This window comes from Acanthopagrus latus, chromosome 3 (assembly GCF_904848185.1).
Source record: "Acanthopagrus latus isolate v.2019 chromosome 3, fAcaLat1.1, whole genome shotgun sequence".
NCBI lineage: Eukaryota > Metazoa > Chordata > Actinopteri > Spariformes > Sparidae > Acanthopagrus > Acanthopagrus latus.
In genome coordinates, this window is record NC_051041.1 from 23,035,635 (window position 1) to 23,061,383 (window position 25,749).

General features: G+C 40.2%; 1 protein-coding gene and 1 long non-coding RNA gene across 2 annotated transcripts in view; one reads left to right on the forward strand and one right to left on the reverse strand.

The window, feature by feature from the left end:
* The window catches only part of col22a1 (collagen, type XXII, alpha 1), a 56,362-nt gene that overhangs the window by 17,600 nt on the left and 13,013 nt on the right, over positions 1–25,749 (reverse strand). Inside the window, exons 6-43 of the mRNA XM_037093691.1 lie at positions 25,233–25,508; positions 25,010–25,090; positions 23,396–23,512; positions 23,239–23,283; positions 23,075–23,137; positions 22,803–22,841; positions 21,068–21,121; positions 20,909–20,962; positions 20,762–20,815; positions 18,332–18,385; positions 18,196–18,240; positions 16,612–16,665; positions 16,441–16,494; positions 15,901–15,936; positions 15,212–15,241; positions 14,733–14,786; positions 14,531–14,584; positions 10,182–10,235; positions 9,499–9,552; positions 9,339–9,392; positions 9,157–9,210; positions 7,748–7,801; positions 7,577–7,621; positions 7,425–7,487; positions 7,014–7,067; positions 6,783–6,824; positions 6,633–6,665; positions 5,701–5,754; positions 5,059–5,112; positions 4,926–4,979; positions 4,777–4,830; positions 4,599–4,652; positions 3,841–3,945; positions 1,919–1,963; positions 1,315–1,392; positions 1,199–1,234; positions 1,063–1,116; positions 142–186 (exon numbers count right to left, since the gene is read on the reverse strand). Of these exons, the coding sequence (XP_036949586.1) occupies positions 142–186; positions 1,063–1,116; positions 1,199–1,234; positions 1,315–1,392; positions 1,919–1,963; positions 3,841–3,945; positions 4,599–4,652; positions 4,777–4,830; positions 4,926–4,979; positions 5,059–5,112; positions 5,701–5,754; positions 6,633–6,665; positions 6,783–6,824; positions 7,014–7,067; positions 7,425–7,487; positions 7,577–7,621; positions 7,748–7,801; positions 9,157–9,210; positions 9,339–9,392; positions 9,499–9,552; positions 10,182–10,235; positions 14,531–14,584; positions 14,733–14,786; positions 15,212–15,241; positions 15,901–15,936; positions 16,441–16,494; positions 16,612–16,665; positions 18,196–18,240; positions 18,332–18,385; positions 20,762–20,815; positions 20,909–20,962; positions 21,068–21,121; positions 22,803–22,841; positions 23,075–23,137; positions 23,239–23,283; positions 23,396–23,512; positions 25,010–25,090; positions 25,233–25,508 (2,304 nt within the window). The remainder of the gene's footprint in view (positions 1–141; positions 187–1,062; positions 1,117–1,198; positions 1,235–1,314; positions 1,393–1,918; positions 1,964–3,840; positions 3,946–4,598; positions 4,653–4,776; positions 4,831–4,925; positions 4,980–5,058; positions 5,113–5,700; positions 5,755–6,632; positions 6,666–6,782; positions 6,825–7,013; positions 7,068–7,424; positions 7,488–7,576; positions 7,622–7,747; positions 7,802–9,156; positions 9,211–9,338; positions 9,393–9,498; positions 9,553–10,181; positions 10,236–14,530; positions 14,585–14,732; positions 14,787–15,211; positions 15,242–15,900; positions 15,937–16,440; positions 16,495–16,611; positions 16,666–18,195; positions 18,241–18,331; positions 18,386–20,761; positions 20,816–20,908; positions 20,963–21,067; positions 21,122–22,802; positions 22,842–23,074; positions 23,138–23,238; positions 23,284–23,395; positions 23,513–25,009; positions 25,091–25,232; positions 25,509–25,749) is intronic.
* LOC119017190 lies at positions 19,137–21,134 on the forward strand. Its single transcript, XR_005074360.1, has 3 exons — positions 19,137–19,636; positions 20,929–20,996; positions 21,088–21,134. It is a non-coding gene; the product is annotated as an uncharacterized LOC119017190 (long non-coding RNA).

Below are 25,749 nucleotides of genomic sequence, written 5' to 3' on the forward strand. Positions count from 1 at the left end.
TTGTGCTTTAATAGTGCATGATAATTCTCTCCTTACATCTGACTGTTAAATATAGTATGTAAATTAACTATGTGCATATTATCAATTATTAAAACCAGTAGCACAGGTAAATGGTTGTTCCCTTCTACCTCCTGTACTTACAGGCTCTCCTTGTGATCCCTTCTCTCCGGGCCTTCCTGGTAAACCCTGCATGTGGAGCAAAGGGAAACGAATCAATAAACCAAATGAATAATTAAGACATTAAAAGCAAATTACACAACATTCACTGCCACTAGATACTAGAGCAGCTGCTTCTCGGACCAATAAAAACAGGGCGAAATAGAAAGCAGCATCTGAACACACACTGGTGATGGAGCTCAGATCAAACTACACAGTGGTGATCTGTTACTACACGATCTTCACAATGCTCGGAATGTTTTCGGAATCATATTTTAATGTACTTTTTAGCTCTGAAACAAGGAAGTTCATGGCCAGATGGCAGCCAACACAGATCAAACTGACAAATTAGGCAGTGCTGACCAGTATGAATCCAGATTCTGTTACCCTATTGCTTTTTTTCTCACTTAAAATGTTTCCAGAGCTACACTTTAGTGTTTAGCTATAATAAGCTGAGATAAAACAGACGTGGGGAGAACTCAGGGGGACAAACATGCATTAAAAAGAATGTGCGGCTGGACCGGCTACCAAAACAATAAAGAGAGAAACTCAGATAACATCACACACAGAGGGAGTGTGACCTCATACTCTTCTCAGGAGACCATTGCTCCACTATGTCCTTACATGGCAAATAGTTGTTTGCTGCTATATTAATGTTGTCATAAATTTAACCTTAATCACAAGGGTGAAATTTATGATGCAACCATAAAATATTTTTTTTAAAAAAGTTTTCATCTCATCATGTCACTTTTTATGACCGTTCACAAACTCCAATCAAGGCAAGCAGATCAGAGCCCTATACGTGATAGGCTGTTGCAGCCACTCTGGGTCTAATGGGTCTCAGAGCAATAGGACATTTATTTCTTCATCCAATCCAATCACTCCTTTTTTCACTTGTGGACTCACATTATGTCCTGCTGGGCCCTGAGGACCAGCAACTCCCGGTGGACCCCTCAAGCCCTGGAAGAGATGAACTGATATTAGAGGGAGACATGTTTATAGACATAAACAAACTCGATATCAATCTTAAGAGAATAATTACCGCAGGTCCAGGTTCGCCATTCTTTCCCGGAGGCCCCTATAAAATAAAGTCAAATTTCACATAAAAGCACTGGGGGAAGATGAAGATGTAACAGTGGCTGGCATCGCTGCTCATACCATTGGTCCCACTTTGCCCTCTCCTGCTTGACCCCTGTCGCCTGGTAACCCTGGTTCTCCTCGTGTCCCCGGTTGACCCTGTAAGAAAAACAAAGTTTACTTCGCCATCCTGCACCTCAGATAATGTCAGTTCAGCCGTAATGTTTGGCCGAGAAGCTGTTACAATCAGCAATGCCTGCTGATCCCAAAAATACCACTCCGTTTTTTAATCTGCGACAGGGAAAAAAAAAAAACAATCAACGGCTGACATTTTGGTACTCAGAAGAGAAAACGAATGGGTGATGAGGGTGAGTGATTTGACACCATAAATCCAGCAAATGCCCCTTGTCCAGCCTCTCCCATTCCGTGCCCTCAACATCAAGCTCTTCACAGCGAGGAGACGCTCATAATCAGAGCAACGGTCACAGTGCGGTGGACATAGAAATTGCTTTTGCTGCTTTCAACAAAAATGAATTGTTTTTCTTATCCGTGCCCCAAAAAATCAACAAAAGAACACCTGTGCATGAAAAAAAAGCCATCTCAGGCAACCTATGAAGCCCACACACGCACACACACACACACACACACACACAGACTTTCTTGGAAACTTCTGAAATTACATTACCTTTAGTCCTGGGGGTCCTTGAATTCCCTGTGGTCCTGGATCTCCCTGTAACATCACAAATCACAACAATTACATGTATTTTGCGACTCAAACAAGCTTAAAATTAAGCCTCTTTTGAATAAATCACTCAAGTGTGCGTGTGCTGCAATTCCTTATGCACAAAAATCCATAGTGGGGCCTCGGGGCCGCACCTGGCAGCTGTAAAAAAGCAGAGCTGCTGTGAGCCAAATCTGTTGTGCTGCCGTGTTGCTTTAACGTGATATGTCTTAACAATGTTTTTCCTGTTCGCCTCGTCAGCAGGACAGCCACATGTCTGGGGTGAAAAATGATGAAGAGACATGTTGAGCTGCAGCGCAAAATGTGCCCACTCAGCCTCGTTTTCCTCCCCATACAGCCGGTCATATTGTGCTGTGGTTCAACATGTATTGCCGGCTGGGAGATGTTTACAAGCAAAACACATGTGAAAGGCCGAGACTGCGCGTAAATGAGGTTTTTTCTGTTACTATAGGGAAGAATGAGCTGGTGAACATGCATTTCCACCATCAAAATATTATTTTCTGTGACTCATAATCATACACAGCGCTACTTTAATTAAAGTCACATTTCTTATATCTCAAACCTCACTGACCAGGGCCCTGTGCCATGAAGCAAATTTGATTGGGGACAGGGAAAATAAAAAAAAAATTAAAAAGTTTGACAGAGTCAGGTTGTGAGCTGGCTCGGCAAAAACCTGAATCTCCAATCCTAGATAACGGGTATCGCAATGTTGATTATCAACTTCCTTCAGACTTTCTTCTTTGACTAATATTCCCATACAAGAGAGTGTTTGGTGCTTCATTTGACCCTTTTCCTGCACAAAATGCAAGGCATACTACTTCAGATGGAAAATGTGAAAAAATAAGCCTTTAGGCAGTTTATTCAAAGATTACATTAAGAATTACATTTAGGTCTGGCACTGTCACATCTTAAGGATACATTTTGTTTTTGGCCAGGGGGGTGAAAAGTGAATTGATTTTATTGACTGAATGTTATCGGTGATGAATACCAATCCAATAATCCTTTTTTTTTTTTTTTTTTTAGTGTTCTCTAAGCTGTAATATAGCAGCAGTGTAACTACACAATCCACAGTGCTGAAGTATCAACAGTAGGCTATTCCCTCAGCCGAGGGAACTGATTATAGAGTGACGATATTTCCAAAGAAACTGTGATATGTGCATTTTTTTTTTTTTTTACCTGATTTCAATCCATAACTATAATAACCTTGTCCGAACCATGGTACCAGTACCAGTAGGTGATGTAGCCAGGTTAAAATAGAGCCATGTTACTAACACAGACAATTCTGGACAAGCCCTTATAGTACAAACTCAATATCAAACATCACGTTATTTTAAACTTTAATGGAGAGGAAAAAGTTCCTAAACATAACAACGACTGCACAAGGCAACACAAAAGTGTTCACATGGCATATTTATATGTGATGGAACTTTTCAGCAGTTAAAACAGGGAGCTTGAATATTTCACTCAGTGAAAATGTTGTGGTTATAGACAATTTTCCTAAGGTGTTAAAAGAGGTATTTTACTGAGACACATTGGTATCTCATCACTAGGAACAGGAAACAACATTTATGATTGTATTTATTGGTTGAGAATACTGAACCTACCCTTTAAATCCGATGGTAGCAGTGAATAAAAGAAATCACAAGGTCATGTATATATGACATATGAAAACACTTTACCAAATTAAAAGAGAATATTGCATAATCTGTCTTTTTCCCTTTAAATGCCCTGGTGCCATATAACTCACACATACATTTAAAGACTCTGTAGCTTAAGGTTATTTGGCAAATCTACAAGATGTCTGAGGTATACTTCAGTATATCTAAGTGATAAACACAGTGTGACAGAAAACATATGTGTCTTACACTTTGACCATCTTTCCCTTTTCCTGGTGGTCCGGGGGGTCCAATTACACCGGGCTCTCCGGGGGGGCCTGCGGGACCTGATTGTCCTGGTTTACCTGGTTCACCCTAAAAGAAACAACACAATTAAGAAAAAAACTTTATTGACTCTCAACAATATAAAAGGTACATCAGCAGGTGCCTTTTATACTTTTACATGAAGCCATTATTGTTCAGAATTCTATGTTGTGAATGGTTCCTCGTTTAAATGGCAAGTTACTAATGACAAACAATACTATTATATTTACATAACTGCACTGTGATACATACACACTGAAAACTGATATGTATCATGTCCTGTTAATAAACGGTATACCATGAGCCTCTAGGCGTCCTAACCAACAGTAGGTGAGTGAACTTGAAGACAAGGTGGGAACATATCACACATTTAAGGTGTGACACTGCAGTAACCTTTGAATAAAACCACATTCGAAAAAAAAAAGAGTGAAAATAAAGACACCAAAAAAGCCATGAGACACAGAAAGTGTTCTGAAACGCAATTGTGTAACTTCACAGCCACATGTAGCTGCTGCTGCTGCTGCAGGATCCAAATGAATTCAAAGACTGCTGAAACAATAATGGAGGACATGCAAGGTCACTCTCTCCTCTGCAGTGTGACTCAGAATCTGCCTTGCCAGAACCCTTCTGAATGTAGTCTGAATACTTTCGGTGAAACATCCAATCATAGACAAGCAAACACTTTTTTTCAAAAATAGGCTGACCTTGTCTCCTCTCTGCCCGGCTGGACCGGGAGGTCCAATGATCCCTGGTATGCCCTAGAAGACATTGGTAGTTTAACAGTTAATTACTTTATTGCCACCAGATATTTTTCATGTTTTGTTGAAGAAAAGACAAATATCAGTGACTTGCACCTTAATTTAATTTCAACAAAGGACTTACCACATTCCCTGGTAATCCACGGGCACCTGGAGGGCCAGCAATGCCAGGTGGACCCTGGGAGAAACACATCAGCCGTTACAGCTGGAACTGTACAGTACATCTTACCATTTGGTGTAAAAAGGTGCATTACATGAAATCATACAACTTACAGGGTCTCCAACACGTCCTGTTTCTCCTGTAGGTCCAGTGTCACCTTTTGGACCCTGGAGTTAAAATGTAAAATCAGACTTATTCCACTTTAAATCACTCTACAACACACTGACAGGATCACAGGTGTCTTACCATCGGTCCAGCTGGTCCCTTAAAGCCTTGCTCACCAGGTAACCCTCTTTGACCCTTCGGAGAAGACACAATGAATAACATGAGCTTTAATGTTGTGTGCCTACAAGCCAATTAGAGACATAATCTTGTCAAAATTATGATGTCATGTTTCTCATAAAGCTCTAAGGACTGTTATGGTTCAAAGATATGACATTAATGAGATTTGTGCAATGAAGGCTATAGATACTAACAGCATCCATCCAGGAAGAATTATTACACTTTTCTGTTATTGATCATCTTCACAGGGTGCTTGAGGAAGTCAAAGATTGTGCATGCTTGCTAGCAAGTGTGGTTTTAAACATGGTACATGATGTTGCTTCCAGGCCAACTTCAACCTAAATATACTAATATATTCCTTCATTCTATTCTGGTCCAGCTAGTGTAATGTAGATATATATACCGAAATGGATAGAGAATCAGGCCATTGTAATACACTCTCTTACAGTTTAATTTACTCAGCCAATTAAAGAGGGTCCCTCGAGCTCGCTGTGCTGCCGCACTTCTGCCATACTGAATCTCTACTGACATCTAGTGGAAGCTTCTGCATATTGCCAGATGAAGTTTGGTTATGTTAAAGGAAGAAGACAACAAAGGTAAACTCACCATCTCTCCTGGCTTCCCTTGATCCCCTTTCTCTCCTTTCTCTCCAGGTCTTCCCTAGAGGCATGAGCAAACAATGCAATGAGAAGTTCTGATAACAAATTAGGTAGGTGAAGAACAAAAGAAGATTCAACTTCAGTGCAGGATTACATAAAAAAAAACAAAAAAAAACAACGATATATTACTTTGGTAACAGTGAAAGTCACCCAGGAGTAGGAATAGCACTTGAGTTAAGGTCATAAGGTACTTTATACAACATGAAAGAATTTTGGTTGAAACCATATTCAACAGAATATGATGAAACATCAGCGTTGATGTTATGTTAGAGACGACTATGTACTGTGGTGCAGCGATGTCTGCTGAAGTTAGCAGGCTAACCAGCCAACCCTGGTTCACTCTAGTCCAAAACTTCGGTGTTGGCGGACTAGAAACACAAATCTTCCAAAGTTCCCAGTCCCTGCCACTAGTTACACAGCTAACTGAGCTAACTAGCTAATGGCAGTTGCAGTTAGCTGCAGTTACTCTGTTACTCTGGTGATATGCTACCTCCTATATGAATTCAGCAGGTGGCCAATTCTTACATATTGCACCTGCAAAATATCTGATATCAAACGTACAAGTAAAAGTTAATTATACATATATTTACGTTTGTATACTGTATACCGTGGGTCAACAGATTACAATACTGGCCGATTATCAGATATGATATCCAGAATGTTTCTCATGATCAGAATTTCTGTTCTTTTTCTGATTTTTGCTGATGAAATAAATTTAAAAATAGACTTCTTCAGGTCAGATGCAGCATGAATCTGCTAACTAGTAACTAGTCTGAAAATGTGCATTTACCCCAAAATTGTACTTACGTACAGTAATTGATAAAATGTATGTAATCTTATAACAGAGTCTAGTCTGTGTAATAACAGGAGTATACTCACAGGTTCACCAGGCTCAGGAATGACATTTGCTACCTGTGAAGAATAAAAAAAACCAACTGTTGGAAATACAGTGAAGCAGTATCAGGTAGCCTGTCTGTGACCGTGCACCATGTTAACATGAACATGAGAAACAGCAGAAGTTTTACTTACATTTCCTGGAGTTCCAGGTGGTCCCCGAGCTCCCACTTCACCCTGAGGCAAGAGAAAATATGCTCACATTGTCTGCATACTAATGACCTTATTACAGCTAATACTGCAGGGTGGCCATTACTGAGACACAAGAGGATGACTCTGTGACTGCTGTGTAACACGATAGGATACGCAGCGTGGATTCAGACTCTGCATTTAAATATGCTTGACAAATGCTTATTTCTTATTTACCTTGTCGCCTTTATCACCTTTCAGCCCAACTGGTCCATCCTGTCCTCTTTCGCCCTATGAAAGGGAAGCCAAAATCAAAATTTAAAACATTTGCAACAGGCAAATAGGGACTTTTTTAATTGGAAAAAGGAAGTCAAGTGTGTCTCAAAGCAGCATTCGGGGACACCCAGCAGCCACTGTGGTTGTCCCTGGAGATTTCCCAGCCAAATTAGGAGTAGGCAAATTCACTAGAAATAATTTCTGTTGCTTAATAATATTAGAAGCCTCGTTAGAACATCTCCTGTGCACTGCTGTGGATATGACACAATTAAATACTTAATCAGGAATAATTTTGTAAAATGTAGGTTTGTAGTGAATGAACAAACTCCTGGTGATGCTCGATAAAGCTGTAAGAAGCATAATCACACCTACCGGGACACCTCTGTCTCCTCTTGCTCCATCAGCACCCGGCTGTCCAGGGGAACCACTTTCTCCCTGTCAAACAGCAGAACATACATGTGGCATTATAAATTCGATTTAATTTTCTTACAAAATGTCCCAAAAGTCAACAGCTGTTCACTCACTCTCTCCCCCGGAGGTCCTCTCGGTCCTGGAGGCCCTTCGTCACCCTGGGGAGAAGAAGCGGGCCATTAAAATGTTAGATTTGCATATGGAAAACACACTTGCTATCTCATAAGCTGCATATGTCTTCAGTCGTGTCCACTGCGTTGCTGGGTAAGATTAAGTTGGAGTACCTTAGGTCCAGGCTTGCCAGAAAAACCATCTGCTCCGCGTTCTCCCCTGGGTCCCTTCGAAGATAACAGATTTCGATTTAGATGTCATTCTTTCAAAGAACTGTATTTACCAGAAACATTTGCCAGTAACAGTGTTTCGTAGACTTGACGGTAAACCCAATACAGCTCAGTTTCAATTGATTGTGTGAATCAAATTTCTTAAATGAGACATGTTTCTTTAAAAATGTACATATATTTACACAGGTGTACTGTGGCTACTGTGCTGATTTTTTTTGGATTACCAGAATGAATGTTTTTTGTATTTGTTTTTTAGATGATAAAATAAAGTTATTTTCAAAATCCTGATGCTGCATGCATTCTGCAAAATAACTGATAACTGAGGTTATCTTATATAATTAGTGGTGCAAAAAGCCCAGTACTTTTTTTCCGAAATGTAGTGGTGTGGTAGTACAGAGTAGAAGCAGAAAATTGAAGTACAAATAACAAAAAAATGCCCTTAAGTACAGTATTTCAGTGAATATAGTTACATTCCTGCACTGTTGTTTAGCCTAATATGCTACTGCACTAGTTTTTTCCCTCACTTGATTTATGTATCAAACAAAGTTTCAGGCTAGGTGATGCTAGCCTTACACTGATGTTCAAAACCGTGATAGTTAACACATCCAGTTTCTTTAGCATATACATGTTAATGTGTTATGCTACTCAAATAATTCAAAAGGAGCAAATTCTGTTAAATTGTGACTTGTGGCATAGAGACTTTGCAGTCACAACCCTCACAGAGCCAAGCTTAACAACACACATTCTGGCCACATATTCTGGCCTTGTAGAGTCAACGTGGCTAACAAGTCCACAAACAGTTGTCTGTTTACACATTCAAACGCAAATCGTCAGTAGCATCCATTTGAAGAGATGTTTTCTGGTCATTGGATCAACCTTTGTTGTCTTCACCAACCCCTTAAAAACATTTCTTAAGCTGCTCGATGCTAACTTTAGTTCAACAGCTGGTTTGTAACTTTGCTGTTTGGCAGCATCAATACAGTTTTCAAATCTTTTTCACTGGAAATGGAGTGGGTGAGTGCAGTGAGACTGAACCAAAATGCTGAAGTTGCAGACTTCAGTGTATTGCTGAGAATATTATCAAGAATGAGCATTACGACAGAAAAAAACTGAGCAGAATGCAGACTGGGTGATTATTCTCAATAAAAATTCTCAGTTGTTTTGTCAATATAAGTAACCGTTTCATATTACAACACATTATATCAGCCATTGCTCATATTAAATTATTGACTGGTTCAGCTTCAAACTCTACCTGCTAGATTTGTTCACTGCGAACATGGAAGGCAAAGACAAGAAGAAAAAAAAAAAGAAACAAAGAAACGAGGAAAATTCATTTTAAAGGTCACATTCACCATTGCACCGTCATTTCCAGGAAGACCGTCCAGACCATCTTTTCCAGGAAGACCCTTTGAAGATAAATGACAAAAGGTTGACATTTAGTGACATGGATGGAGGAGAGATTGAACACAGATGACTCAAAGTTTACATTTACAATACAATGTATTTTTTATTTGAGAATAAAAGGCCAACTCACAGGCTTTCCAGGCTCTCCAGGTTTGCCTGAAAATCCAATTTCACCAGGCAGACCCTTCATAAAGAAACAAAAGGTAGGTGAGCATTCATCCTGTGACATACGGATCATACATAAAGAAGACATACATAATGTGTCATGATTTGTACGTCTTTTCACTTACAGGAGGTCCAGTGTGTCCTTGGCTTCCTGCTGGCCCAGGTGGACCCTGAGGACCCTGCAAAATGAACAATAACAACAGTGAAAACAACCAATCAAATGCTGACAACTTGATCAGTATTTCATATTATCCAAAGATATTGTTGGTTTTTGAAAATACGTACATTTGTTGATAGAACTGATGAAACACTGTGCCAATTAGCCATATATTTAGAATACTCTCTTGCCAAAGACAGATTTTCCCTAGCTTCATCCATATGGACCTCTTTAGACGTTAGTACCAGTGAGTGGTCACCAGAGGGCGGTATTATAGCACTGTTTACAGCTCATTCAACCTTGGATACCACTCGCAGACAGGTGCGTTTCTATTTTGCTCCAGGGCGCAATTTGGAAAATTAATTGACATAACCTGTTGGTTTTAATAAAGCTTGTTTATTTTCCCTCCATTAAAACACACGGTGAAGACACCTCTGAGAGCGCAGTAATGTTGTGCTCCGTGGGTCACACAAATCCATCTCACACAAACCCACACAATTAAAAACACTGAATGAATTCTCCTCCGTTCTCCTTGAGAGGTCATCGAGGTGCAAGAACAAGCACCAGCAGTAGCTCTTACATAAGCAAAAGGTCATTTTAAATAAAATGTGTGTAAATTTTGCCTGTTATGAAACTGAAAAGTGTACTTACAGGGGGTCCAGGGAGGCCATCAACTCCAGGCAATCCACTTTCACCTTTCTTTCCCTGGAAGACGACAGCCAAAAATAAATTCAAATTCAAATTAAAGAACATTAAATCCATGAGGTGAGCTGTTTTTCTAGGCCTTAACAGCTACTGCTGACGCAATGACGTCATGTAACGGCTCCCATTCAGGGGTTTCAACTAACCAAGCTGCTTTTAAACATTCCCATAGTTGCATTTTAAGGCCCATATATTTCAAACTGAGATTTATTTGACCATTCAACACTCTCCACCATAGTGTGGCGGGTTAGAAAGGGCTTTGAAACATCACTGAGAAAACAAAGCCAGAATATAGAACAGTGACACTTAAATTTACAAGTCATTTCATTCGTCATGTCACAGGATATAATATCTGCAGCTGGGAGTCTCTCACTCTAAACAAAATATCTAAGTTGGCTAGTGTAGGATCATGGGAGCTGTTGTTACTGTTAAATAACCATTGCTGACAAAATGCTATCTACACGACTTGGATAGAAATGTTCACAGAAAAGGTAACATTTAATAGATTCATGTTACGCTTAGTACGTTAGCCAACGTCCTCGCTGTCTGACTCTGTCCCAGAAGAACCAAAGGAAACAAACCTTGAATAAAATGTTCTTTTTTGTCTGAGGTTGAACATTGTTGGATACATTTGATATAACTCAGCTCAACTCAACAAAATATACAACAGTAACAGGTCTAGTCGTTATTTAGCATTTTAACACAGAAGTGTGAGCCTACTTCCATTTGCCGCCACAAGAATAAATTGTTGAAACTGAGATCAATTAACTCTGTCCTTACAAATCTGAGATGGTTATTTGGTTGATGTTTAGCTAGCTGTGTTGAGCTTAAAGGTGGTTCTGCTCTACAGAGTCAAAGCACATGTCTCATACATGTTTTAACATTTAAAAGTCATTATGGCATAAATTTGCAGAATTTCTGTCTAAATTCCTGGGCTCCAGAATATGCTGTCACATAGAAAACTGCTCAATACGTAGAACTACATTTGCCCACTGAAAGCTGGCTGGTGAGATGGCTACTGCTAGCCTTAGCTAGGCGATATTGTAAACTAAATTTACTTACACATTTCTACCCTAACTCTTTCCTTTGTAACTGGAGAGAAAAAATAAATAAACTAGTCAGATAATTCAGCCAGTTATACCACAACTAATTGAGACAACAACTAAACCTAAATCGTGGCTAAAGCTAACGTGACTAGTTAAAGTGAGTAGCAATAACTTTCCTGCCAGCTTTCCAGTTTAGTGAAACTTACGTTATTTGGCTTGGTTAAGCAAATCATTTAACTTTATTATTTTTATTTTATTTTAGTCTTACTAAAATGTCCAAGAAAGTGTGAAGATGACATTTTGTCTCTGGATGATGTTACTCTTTTTGTCCCCCCTTGCATTCCCAAAACACTGTCACATTTCCATACGCCTGTCAACACGAAAAACCCTGACACCTGCTTTGGAAACCATTTTCTGTCTTATTTTTCTCTCTGTTGATGTCGTCCTCTGCAGCCCTATAAGACCGTCCACGCTCCAGCCCGGGCTGCTCTCAGCTGTCATATCAGGATAGAGGTGAACAGACAAGCCTCAGCAGCCGTGACACACACGGGTGATGAGTGCTTTGCTGCGGTGGAGGTGAGAGTGGCTCAATCTATACCGACTCAACCATACAGCCCTCTCTATCAGCATTGCCAGCAGTGGAGACTGCCCTATTATCACAGCTTTCAGCCCTACCTTCATCCCCCCCCACACACCTTCTCCCTGTGCATCTTCAGCTGAGGTATAACAACCCAAAAGCTGGGGAAAATAGGTCAAGCTCCTCACCATCTGTCAGTTTTTTTCTAGTATACACTTAGAAAGCATCCCGTGTGACTGTAAAATGCTTCAGCGGGATGGAACCTCCAAAGATATTAAAAAATAAAGGGCTGCACAGAGGACAATTTGTGCTCATATTGTGGAATCTGAACCCAATGTGATTGTGTTATTCATGTTAATAAACTATAAATCCCTCGATCTCACAGAAGCTCGTCTGGTGGAGGACAAAGCATTCTGGTGGTGGAAAAAGTCTCTCATTTGTGGCCAGAGGAGGCTTGCCTCCGCTGCCCAACTGAGCAGCTGCAAATGTTAATTCCAACATATTGCTGATGAGAAGTTAATTGCTCCCAGTAGAAAGGGGGAATGGAGGTCACTATCTTTGTTAATGTTTCTGAGGAACAAATTATGTAGAACCACTGTGTCTGTTTTAATTACACACTGCTGTGCGACGGGACCACTGTGGAGTGAGACGGAGGGAAAGGAATACGAGAGACGGGGGACAGTTCTTGTAGATAAAAACAAGGGCAACAGCACGAATTCTCATTAGCAAGAGGAATAAATATCAGTTTTCTTAATTCTACATAATCCCAGTGGAATATGATAAATGCAGTTATGGGAGCACAGTGTAAACTTCCAATTACTGCTTATTAGAGTTTTGTTTTACAAGAGCTTCTCTGGGGGCATAATAATCACATTTTAGCTAAAACTCAGCGGACAGGTTTTTCTGCATATGTAAAGTCAGCCAAAAGCTGAAAAAAGTGCAGAACTCCCAAGACAGCCAGCATGAAAATAGCTTGCATGTATTTTTTTCCTTATTATCACATTTTTTAAAATTATTATTATTTAGGCATTACAAGGTTTCTTGTAAACACAAAAACAACAGCGTTATGGTGTCAAAAGTTAGAGGGACACTGTTTCTACACTAAGCTTTAAGTCACTGTTGACTTCTTCTGTGTTTGACCAACACAGCAGTTGTTTTCTAACCTAAATGAAGTGTGTCGGCACTCCCAGCACGTTCCCACTTCCAGCGCGTCAAACACAGCAGCCATGTCAGTGACCCTAAACCTCTGAGTCTGATGCTGCAGGTACCCCTTTAGTTCTTGTTGGAGTGAATGGCACCGTCAAGACTCAAGAGAGATTTGTTTTTAATTCATGATGCCACAAGTGATATATTTTTTACCTAAAATTAGTGTTGAATATCTGTATATTCCAACAGTAATCACTGTTACAGATTGTTTGGAGAGAGTGCAGAGAGGGGGGGGGGGCTGATAACTGCAAAATAGACAGGAAGTTAGATAAACCAATGACAGGTGACGCTTACAGCAGCTTTGATTTACAAATACGATGTAAGTCTGTGTCATTGTACATGACTTATGCCGCATATATTCATGAATACAGTATTACTGTGAGTGGCAATGCATTCTGGGGGTCACTTGGGTCAGTACTGTACGTTTCAAATGCACAGATGCATTGTGGGAACCCAATGAACAGCTTTTTCAGAGGTATTTTGAACCTTCATGCTTGTAGAAATGCGTAATGCGTTATCATTATTGTTGCCATTCATGTGTGTACCTTATTACTGCGCATAGCATGAAAGAAAGATTAAAAAAAAGGATCTGTTTTTAAGCCTGATTCTAGACCGCTTTATCAGTGACTGCATTTCAACAGTTCAGAAGGTAACTGCGAGGTAAATGAGACAGATTGTCAAGGTAACGTTCTGCCTGAGGCTTAGTAAGAGGCCGTCTATAGCGAACGTTACAAAGCTCTTCTGAGCAGCAATCTGAACAAGTGAGACACAGATTTGTAATCCATTTAATGTAAAATTGCTAATGTTACCAAGTCACATGGCAACAGTTAAACATCACTCTTTGATGCAAAGTCTGTCCTGTACAGTAAAAGTATATTAAGCTAAGACTGAATGTAGTTATTTCAAACCAAAACGTGATCTTTCCCTAGCACTAACAAGTTAGTTTTGGAGCCTCAACCTAACCAAACTGTGATCTTTGACAACTTTAACAACAATAACATTATAAAGATCATTATGTGTTGGACAAACACAACTAACCAGAAGCTGCATATATATACTATTATCCTCTGGCAAAACTGATGTGATACACTTTTTAGATTGAGTTACTGCCTCAGTAACTACCAGACCTACCAGTAAGTTAATAACTAGTGCAATCTTGCCATGCAGAGTTATAAGTTAATGGCTCTGCACAAGTTCATATTTGACATATTAGCCTAAATCATGAATGCCAGCTTCATAAAAAGAAAGGATGATGGACGGGCACTTAAGATTTTCTTTGCCAATCCAATAACCAAACGTGTACTCCTTTTGCCCAATGATATACTGTAACTCAGCCACTGACATTTGCTCTACCTCCGGAACAAACATCTACAAGAGAACCCCAGTTTGTCCTTTCGATATGTGCTGTGAACTCAATCGTAGATATTAAAACTGCCAGAAACAGCAGTAAAATTAAATTAAATTCTTACCCTCTGGCCAAACTCTCCAGGCTCCCCTGGTAGACCCTGATGACCCTGAGGACCCTGTGGAATAAAATGTTCAGCAGTGTTTTCCTGAATTGCTCAGCATTACATCTGCACAGGTGTTTTTTTTCCACAACAGCAAAATATTAAACGTGAAACAGCAGCTGAGAGAAAACATAGGAAGGAAGTAATAAATCATGGTCCTTACAGGAGGCCCTTGGGGGCCTTCAGGCCCTGGAGGCCCAGGAGGTCCAGCTTCTCCCTAAAACAGGTCAAACACATGAGTAAGCTATAAGAAATAACTGTACATCATTTAGCTTGTATTATTATGGGAGATTACAGTTACAGTTTCTGTTGATTCTGTTGAAGAAACTTACAGTTTCTGCAGTGAAAATGGAATTGATGTGTTTATTTTTCACATACGGACTAATTTCATATAAAGTAAATACACCGTAACATAGTCCATGGTGGTGTATATAGTTGTATTTGTGCTCATGTTGATGACTGCATTTGTCATTATGGCATTAACACTACATTTGTAATCTGCAGCCCATCTCTTCGCCTATTGACCAGTAGTTAAATACACTATATCAATATCATTAATACAATGAGGTAGTCTTTGAATACTTAATCACATGATAATGTGGTAAACACGATTAACTATTTAATCACTGAGCAGTTACTCACCTTTTCGCCCCGCAGGCCTTCTAGTTGAACCTGGAGAATAAATGATTACATCATGTTATCTCAAATCATCATTATCTGATTCATTGTGATACCTTGGGCTAATTACTGTGTCTCACTGCACATTTGGCATAAAAACAAATAAAAACACCCTCTATGGCTTTGTATGGAATATGATCATTCTTCTCATTATTTTTGTAAGGAAACTTTTGCATAAAAAATGTCAAAAAATGTTTAAAATACCCATTTCATAAAGTATTTAAAATGTATATGTGATGTTTAGTATCACATTTAACAGGGGATAAGGATAAACAACCTTATAGTTTAAGAGCTTGGCATCATTTTTAGAACTTTTTAGAGATAACTGACATGATTCATTTGGGATAAACCAGTAAATCAACTAATTGTTCAGCTTCTTCTGTTTAGAAACGTGCTTTTCAGTGAAGAACGAGGTCAGTAGGTCAATCTTTTTAATCATTACCTGGTTTGTTAAAATAGGAGGTCATAAAAGTGCATGACTGTCTTTAATTTACACCTTAGTTATGTGTTTGTTTGTTGTTTTGGTTTGCTTTTTAAAAATGTTGTTAATCTTTCTAACTCCATGTTTCCATTATGTTCTTCACCCCCCAAACAAGCCTGTAATCCACAAGAATATAATTCTTCCATCCTTTTGGTCTATTTTTGGTACTTACCATATCCCCAGGTAATCCGGGAAGGCCTCTCTCCCCCTGTGACGTAGTGCACACAAGGATGAAAACCCCATCATTAGAATCAAGATGCTTTCAGAGTAAAGCACCCTGGGCAATATGATAATGATATGGCAACGACCATAATTTATGAGACGACGCTTGTTAAAGAGCGCACTTATCGCAGGCCCAAAGGAAAAGCGAATCTTGTGTCTGAACGACCACGGGAAATTCTTTGTGCATATGTGTGAATGCGTGCATCTTTTGCATGCATATGGGTGTGGTATCGGCATGTGTGCGCACCACTGGAAGAATCATCAAAGTCAGTAATTACAGACAGACAAATGAACTCAGACAAATGAGTGGGCTGACTTTGATGGTACACAGAGGAGACTGAGGAATGTCTGGAGAGTGCAGACAGTAGCCTGGGAAACCGATGATACTGCTTCATGATTTATACCAGTGCAGCTTAATAACGTTATGCTTACATGATAGATCCTCTTCAAATTGATTCTAATCGAGTGAATAGAGTGTTTTGGGGTGTACCTTGGTGCCTTTTACTCCGCCGGGCCCAGGAGCACCAACCAGTCCTCTCAGGCCCTAATACATTTCAGACAACAGATTCATTAGTACAAAAGGTGACTCATCAGATCTGTCAAGGATGAATATCTGTGGTCTGAATGTAGCTGTATGATCTTAAACAGAATCATGGCTTACATCGTTTCCAGGAACACCAGGTTTGCCAGGAAATCCAGCTGAACCTGACTCGCCCTAAAATGGAAGTGTACAAGATCGATGTAATAATATATAACACAGCATATATACATACACATAAATACACAAGTGATAAAGGTATAAATGAGGTCATGAACAGTTTTACATTCAGTAAGTCAAGAAAATCCAAGGAAAAAATCAGTAGTGAGAAAAATGGAAAAATGTATCTATCGTCATAGGATGGCGCTCAGTAGAGTGCATCTGCCAATGCCAAACAGTCTCTTTCAGTTCAATCCAACATCAAACTTGCTAGCCCTGTATCACTCTAAAACCATAATCTAAGCTAACTAGTTCTAGGGTCAGCGTCAGATTTACTCACTCAAAGATACCAGCCACTTCAATAGCCCTGATTTTTTTTTCATCAAGATATATATATAATTCCCTGAGAAATTAATGGAAACAGTGAGAAATGCCCTAGCACATAATGTTAAATAAAGCAAGAAAAAGATCCAAGAATCTAGGGTCGACAGTGGCTCTGTGAGGGTGTACTGAGGCACAGCGCTCTGCTACATACATCCATGACAATGGTGCTTTGAGCTAAATGCTATTGCCCTGACTTGTACCCCAGGTGACTCCTCTGAACCACCTATTCCCTTTATCACTTCACTGAGGCAAGTACTTTTCCAGTTTTCACATACAGGAAATTGCTCACAGACTGACAGAAAGCTCGAAACCTGGCATCAGCATGTTTGAAAGGAGCTCCAGTATACCTAGATCCTGCTCCACATCCTCATGCCATATGTGAAAGTAATCAGTGTACCGATTCCTTGTTTACCGCTTTAAACAGACCAGTTGTTAAAGCTGTTTAAGTTTAAATTGACGCTGACATCTCTGCATGATACAAACGTAACTGCTACCACTGTTTCTTGTATCGTCCTGCTCAATCTGTTACTCGTAGTGCCTCGGAAATCACAAAAACATCCTGACAACTTGACTTGAGATCAACCGATTCGATGCTGGGAGATAACCTTTCACTGATTTATTGGTCTGAATTGCACTCTAACATCCTTGTGGCGGCAAAAGGTGGAAGGTGTTCGCAGCTCAGAGGAAACTACAGACATCAACAAAGCTTTCAGCCGACCTGAATGAGCTGCATTATAGCCAAACGCCCCCACACAGTCCCAGACAGGAAGTGTGGAGAGTGAATCAAGGAAACCACATCTGTTTGCACAATTACGCCCCTCAGTTCTCCGTTCCTCTGAGAAGAATGGTCCCTCTCAGAAGTTAACCCTGTTGTCAGGGTTCGGAGTATGAACTCTGCTTTGTACAGGTTCAGTCTAACATCATGGTTCAAACCCAAGGACGAGCTGGGAAAACATGGACAGTAAACGAGTCACTCTCCCTCGTCCCAAAGGAACTACTGTTTTGATTAAGTGCCCTTGAGTAAGCTACCGTACTCCCCTATGTTGAAGTAGTGTTATGTGTACAGCACCAACAGTTGTATATGTAAGAACATGCAGAACTGTGATTCAAATTGGATATAATTTGATATTTTCAATATCAGAGAAAGGAGGCGGTATAGCTTACCTTGTCTCCTGGAGCTCCTTTTTCACCCTTTGCACCTGATTCACCCTACAACAAAAAAAACACAATATCATTGAAGAATTGAATATGATTATTGACCAGTGTCAGAGCCTGACCAGTGCATTCAGATTATACTCACTGTAACTCCTTTCGGTCCTGGCAAGCCAGGTGTTCCTGCGTCCCCTTGAATTCCCTGTATTACATAAATTAAACAACATTATATTTGTGGACGTTATTCACTTGGCACTTTCTAAAAGTGTCAGAGTGACTCAGCAATATACAGCAGGCCAACTGGGAGACCGCTGAGTCAGAGCTGAATCAATGTTAGAAATGTAACGGACCAACCGAGAAACCTGAAACCTCCAAAAAAGAATCAGCAGATGTCAGTGACAAGACCTCCCATGGGAGAACATTGACCTTTGATCTCTCACCTCACTTTCACTCTTCTCTCTTGTGAAGAATGAAAGAAATGTGTCCTCTCGCAATCACTCACAAGGTGTCTTTATTTTTGTCGCCGCTCTATTTTTCGGTAAGATATTAATTCAGAGAGTACTCTCATTTAAATAATACACCACAGTTCGTCTTGTTCTCGTTAACTGCAGTTGTGTCTCAGAATAGCTGTCGCCCTGACTGATATCTGAAGCCATTTGTTTACACCGTGGAACTCATTTGAAGCTGTGAAGACAGAATAACTGACAGCTTGTTTCCTTTTTGCTTTACGGCAGGTTTATCACAGTTAACACAGAGGGGAAAACGATGCTTTGCTCAGTATTACCAAGTTGGAATTAAAGACTTTGTCTTGAAAAAATGATGATACTTCTGTGTAATAGAGCCTAAAAGTCACAGTCACACTAGGCCCAATTGCTCTGTACCGAGCCGATGCATGATGCCACAACCGGGCCGAGCAAGGTTACCTTTTACACACCATCACATCATAGCACGGTCGCACTTTTTAACACAAAGACACTCTGACCTGTCACAGGTGTACATAATGAAACGAAAATACTGAATTTGGCTCACAGTCCCAGCATTAATGTTACTGAAAATAACTGATTTTCCTGCATCTACTGCTGTGAAAAGGGCCTATTACACTGTCATACAAAGTAAGTTAGCTGTCTTCCAGGGTCGGGCTAACAGCCTGCTGGCATAAATGTTTTGTCATCACTGCTTAGCTTAAAAGCTTTATCACTGTTATATTCTTTTCTCTTTCTCGTTTTCCTTTTTTTTCACTGGTTGGGATCAGCTAACCACAGCCTGGAATACTGTGGCTTTATGCAGCGAAAATGGCTAACAAGGTAGCAAACAACTGCTTAAGTCACAGACATAAGATGAGCTAGCCGTTATTGATTCCTCGGGGGGTGAATTCTGGTGTTACAGCGGCACAAAGACAGAAATAAGCACAGCCACTTGGAGGAACCTACTGTATTCTGGTCCCCTGATGTATGTAAGTCTAATATTCACTCACATTTTTCTCTTTTGTCCCAGTCGACTTGCTCTGGAGTAGCTACTAGCTTGTAACTACATGTTTTCGTTAGCTAAGGTTAGTTGCTAACTCTGTCCGTCTGCCATTTAAGGTGGGTACTTAGCATACAAGGCTTGTCAAAGATTGAAACAGCTGCTCCTTTTGTTGTTGCTGGAAATGGAGTCTAGTTAGAGAAGAATCACTAAACATTAAAGTTAATGTGCAATAAAAAAAAAAAAAAGAAAAAACAGAGCAACGAGTTAAGAGAGGCTAAAAAGGCAATATTTTGTGATAATTACCTGTAAATTAGACTAATCTTTGTGCGTCACCCCTTTCCATTACTGTAGCAATGGTCATTTGATCCATTAGCCAGGCTACGGTTAAAAACAAATTGTGGTGTTTTAATAAAAAACTGTGTCCCACTCAACATTGGAAAACATATTTTTATCACATACACTGCAGATTAGGCACCATGTTACAAAGCTAGCAGGCAAATTATAAGTTTATGTCAAAATAACGTATATTAGGCTTCTAGTTACATCCGTATGTGTGTTCACCTCTCCACTGAGTGATACATACTGCATCTGTTCAATTATTTATTTTGTCTTTTGTCATTTACACATCACACCTTAATGGTATACCGTATAGTATGTCAAAGCCAGGGTTACGGGGTGATCTCTATCTTTCACATGCACCCTCAGTCCTGTGAGAGAAGCATTTAGAAGTGGTTTATTATTCCCTGCGTTCTCTCAAAAGGGGGCAATCCTTCGCTCCAGTCCTCGCTTAAACAGCCTGTCACAGTCCACTGGCCAAACCTGAGCCAGCTCTCTCATCTCCCTGCTGGCTCTTTGACCAGCTGCTGCCTCATCCAAGGGACAGTCAACCAAACTGCCCCCCTCTTTCACAGGAAATCGATCGAACGACTGAGAGGTAATTGTCCAGAAAAACGTATGTACGCCCACTTAACAGAACAAGTGCGACTCTGAGACCAGTGCCGAAAAAAAAACAAAAAACAGAACGACTAAAGATATCCTTTTTTTTTTTTGCATCACAAATCTAAAATCCTTCCAGCGGTGAGGACCAAATGAAAAGACCACATTTACACACCTTCAGTCCAGCTGGGCCTGGCTGCCCCTGAGCACCAGCTGTTCCTGCTGCACCCTGTTAACAAAAAGAACAAAAAAAAAACACAGATGAAAACATTCACATTTGCACAAACCCTGACTGAAATAATAAAAAATGTGTGTCCCTTACTTTATCTCCTTTGTCTCCAGGTAAGCCATCGATACCTGGCACACCACCAAGTCCCTGTTAGACGATTGGAAACACATAATTAATACCGGTAAGTGAACGTTTACGATTGGACATATTGAAGAAAATTCCTCCGCGCGTCCAGTTTCTCGAGTGCCACACCTTCTCTCCTTTTTGTCCAGGAGCACCTGTCAACCCTATGCTGCCTGTATCACCCTGCAAACAGAAGGCAAGTGTTTACTTTGACTGATCTGTAATACATTAGCATGCAAGACGGCCGATGGCGACAATGGCGTGCTGTCAGAGTGTCAACCTGGAGGCACCACACAACACTGTTTAGTACATGGTGGTTGGAGGATTAATGCTGAACAGAGTACAAAAGTTAGAGATTAAATGACTTTTGACGAGGACATTTGGACAAAAGAGAGAAATTCACACAAAGATTTAAACACAAAGAGTTAACTAAAAAAAAATACACAAAAACACACACACACACTTTTGAGTAAAACTTTGGGAGCCCGAATATGCTAACAGCTGTCAACAACTTCACCGAGACCCACTATGGTCTGGTCGCCTATCCAACTCAAGACTCAAGGAACAATGGCTTTCCATTGTCTTCACACTGTTGCACTTTTGGTTTGTACACTGATGTCCTATGCAATGCCAAGGAATCCCGTGGAATCTGAAATCTGGACTGAGTGAAAAGTAATGGCTGTTAAATTACACAGTAACACGAGGTCTTGCCCACCACAAGTCTTCCCTCTGCTTCATAAACCACTTTACAAGTCACACAAGGTTGCCCTTTAATTATTTTAGGAGCTTATATCATTTTAGCGCATGTCATTTCTTTCATCACAGAGATTAGCAGAAAGGCCTCCGCTCTTCTGTGCCCAATAACAGAAACGACATTATCTGTCTAAACGCCGCTACATGGGGAATTGCCTTTTCTCGTCGGTTATAGATGCAATTAGAAGCAATCAAAGCGGGATGGATTCACTTTCACCCCATACGATTTGATGACCGACATAGCCGCTTGTAACCGCAGCTTGAAGTCGTCAGCTTACGTCATGTTTTTGCATCAGCTTTCAAAAAAAAAAAAGCTTATAGCAACAAATTGCAGCCTTCTCTTGAAGAAAGTGGAGACAGATGCTCATGCAGACAGCGGGAAATAGAAAAGCAGCAGGGATGCTCCGCATTAAAGTTTGATTTAATGCAGTTTTATCAAACCAAAAGCAAGAAACTGCAAAATGAAAATACATTTCTCATGAAATGAGTTCTGCTGCCTGTCTGGCTGCATTACTGATGTTAAAATGAGAACGTTCCCTACTCATTTTTTTTTTTTTTTTTTTTTTTTTTAATGAGAGAACAGAGTTATTTACTGCAGGTACCTCTGTATTATCCAAAGCATCTCGTAACCATTACAAAGAAACTAGATAATAAGACGAGAGGACCATGTCTTGTTTTCTAGACCTCTTGTGGCCATCTTAAGTGTCCCTCTCTGGACAGCTTGGATGATGCATGCAGAGGACTTTGTCTGAAGGAATAAATTATACTCCCAGCTGGCAATGCCAGCCAGTAGAGAGGCTGTGATTTGAACTGGGTGGGCGTCTGCGCAGGCCTGTGCTCTCTGCTACACATCCTCTGTGGTAACCTGTCCTGTAATTCTGACAATAACAGCTATGAGCATTTTTCTCGCCACTCCCTGACGGAAAAGAGGCCAGAAAGACAAACATAAGACAAAAGATGGTAAAAGCAAAGATGTGAAACGTATTTTTTAAAGAAAGAAACTAGAAATCAGTGTCTTATGTTTACATGCATATCAAATATGCACAAAGACAAACATGTATTTGGGTTAATGTGATGCTCATGCAGCATCAGTCAGAGCAGGTCTACTTACCTTCTCACCTCTGTCACCTTTGACAGAGATTACTCTGCCCTGCAAATAATTAATCGATAAGGATCAATTATTATCGAGGCGGGAGGAAGATGAGATAATAGCTGGAAGGCATGCAATCTGAAATAAATGGAATGTGTATGATAGTATATCTACAGTGCTAGCAAAGCTCTGAAGCTATCATTAAAGCGCTAAACACAGTGTGCTAAAGAAACTCAATCAATTAGCTGTTAAAAAACTACACTTGTACATTTGCACACTTTAAGTTTTCGTACAGTTTCTCCTTTTAGTCCTCTGAGCCCAGGTGGTCCGACAGCGCCCTTAGTGCCAGTGTCACCCTGAAAGCGTATGTTCATTCAATAAAAGAGCAGAATACAACCTTTAACATGATGAGAGTGTGTCACACACAAACTAGTACTTAAAAGCAATGGCAGATGACCTTATCACCCTTAGGACCTGCAACACCAGGTGCGCCGATCTCTCCCTGTGAGAAATAAAAATACGTTCATCTTTCGAAAGCTATTAAAGGAAGAACTCCCACTCATCCATGGAAATAATAGGCAGGGATTAGGTCTGGTAAGGTCAGGTGGCTTTACCTTCTCTCCTGCAGGACAGGAGCAATTCACTTGTGGCCCTCTTTGTTGCTCCCCAGCAGTGGGTGTTGGAGGGGGAATCTTCACAGGGGGGGCCTCTGTAACGACTTTCTTTGGGCACTGAAAAGAGAATATAAAAAGCCAACCCTGACCATCAAACCATTTAAAAGAAAGCTAGTGAGAATGAGGTGGAAAGGGGATATGATGCATTAAGCCACTTGACAAAAATTGTATTTCAGTCCCATAGTCCTTGCTGTCACTTTTCCCTTTCTAATAAATTCAGTACCAATCTCATGCCTGCGTATTAAGTATGGAGATAGGAAAAATCATATCATGGGGCAGTAGAGCAAGAGGCAATTATAAACTAGGATATAAGGGAGGAATCATATAGATTCATAACAGAACTAGATAGGCTACTGGACCCGAAGATGGCAGCTATTGAGACACATGAGAATTACCTGCAAAAACATGCCTATCTTCTGGGTTTACTTCCTGATTATGTGGCCAACTGATTATGTGCAGTAGAGTTTTTCCTGCTAACCCCCACCCACAAGTTCTCACTCTGCCCATAGACCTTACATTGTGATGATTTAGATTTGTATATCGCTCTCCTTTTTACAACTATAAAGCCCTCATGGATTAAAAAAAAAAAAAAAAAGATACACAAATGACACTGTTTGTAAATCGACACGTCCTATTGACGCTTTTACAGACATCTCTTTTATATTGGCGCTTGCTAGTGAAATGCTTTTTGGGCCTCAGGGGAATTTTCTGCTGCAATACCATAAGTGGCCACAGGGCAAAACTGGAAGCAAGGCTGAGTGGCGCCATCGTATCCAGGTATGAATAATAGGCTACATGCAGGGATTAAGACTGGCTCCAATTTCCAAAAATACACAGACAACCTATTAAAGCTAACTAATTAACATGTTTTATCATATGTGTTTAATCCATAGGAAAAAAACAAAAACATAAAAAAAATGGTTTTAAAGTAAATTACATGCTGTAAATATATTCTACAAACAATGGCAGGCGCAGTGTTGTCTTTACCACAAGGTTGCTAGCCAGCCAACAAAGACTCTAGGCATAATTACCAAAATGTTAAACTACACCTTCACATTCAAGAACTGGCTGGCTCAACCAGATACAAATGGTTGATTTATGTGTTTTTGTGACTATGAACTAAACTCTTTGTCACTGATACAGCTGATTACTTTTGTTTTTGTAGTTCAGCTGCCTAGCTAGCAGCTGACCGCCATTGCTTTGAGCACATCTGTAAGCCTGTAATGATATTAAGTGGCTTTTTCCAAATTTAGCTAGGTGGCATGTAGGCTGTAACATATTCAAATACTGAATGTTCATGTTAACCTTGTGTGTTTTCAAGCTTAAAATCCAAGTGTTTTTAATTAGAGACTAGCTCAGGATAAAGACAAGAGAGCTTAAAGTAGCCTGCAATTGGACACAAATCTACATGATCTGCCTGTAACTATTAATTTTAACAGAGCCCGTCTTTTTCATGCATCCCCACTTTTGCAAATTACATAAAAGCACCATAATTGGAAACAACCAAATCTCTAATTAATCTTCATGATTTCTGAGACTGCCTAAAATACTCACAGGTCCATTGGGAAGATCACAGCACGTTTCCAGCTCTGCATGCTTGGAATCACAGTAAATCATCATCCTCTGGAGGTCAAACTGCATGAACACAGACAAACAATTGATGAACAGATGAACCTCGAGAAAATAACCTTGCATTACACAGAATTTATGATCTCTGGAGTGCTGCATTTCACTACATGAGCACATCAGACTTGTGCACATACGAGTAAAGACTCACATCAATCGGCACGCTGTCATACAGCCTCTTGCCAATAACTGTTTTCCCCTGGATATCAATGTCCTCCCTGTCTTCAATGGGCAGGGTCTGGATGTGTTTGCAGTCCAGGTAAAGAGACACAGACTTGGCCTCCACACTGAGGGCAATCTTGTGCCAGCTGCGGTCAAACAGGTTGTCAACGTCAGGGTTTTTGAACACTGCTCTGACGGCATCCTTTGTCAGCCCAACAGCGTTGTACTCCACCGCCTTGTTCTCACCATCCAGGCGAATGGACACCTGACAAGTCAGAGGCAAGAGAATGTTAACAATAGAAGCTGAAAGATACAGGCGATCAAGCTCAAGCCAAAATATAGACATGTACAGAGAACACCTTTTTCCCCCGAGGCCAGTTTCAATAGTAAACATAAAACAGACTCCATAAAGTTAAACCAGCTTTAAAAGGTAGAAATACAGTATTACATATAGTGTTACTGTTTGATATTATATTCGAAAATTAGGATCAGGAGTCTGGATTTAA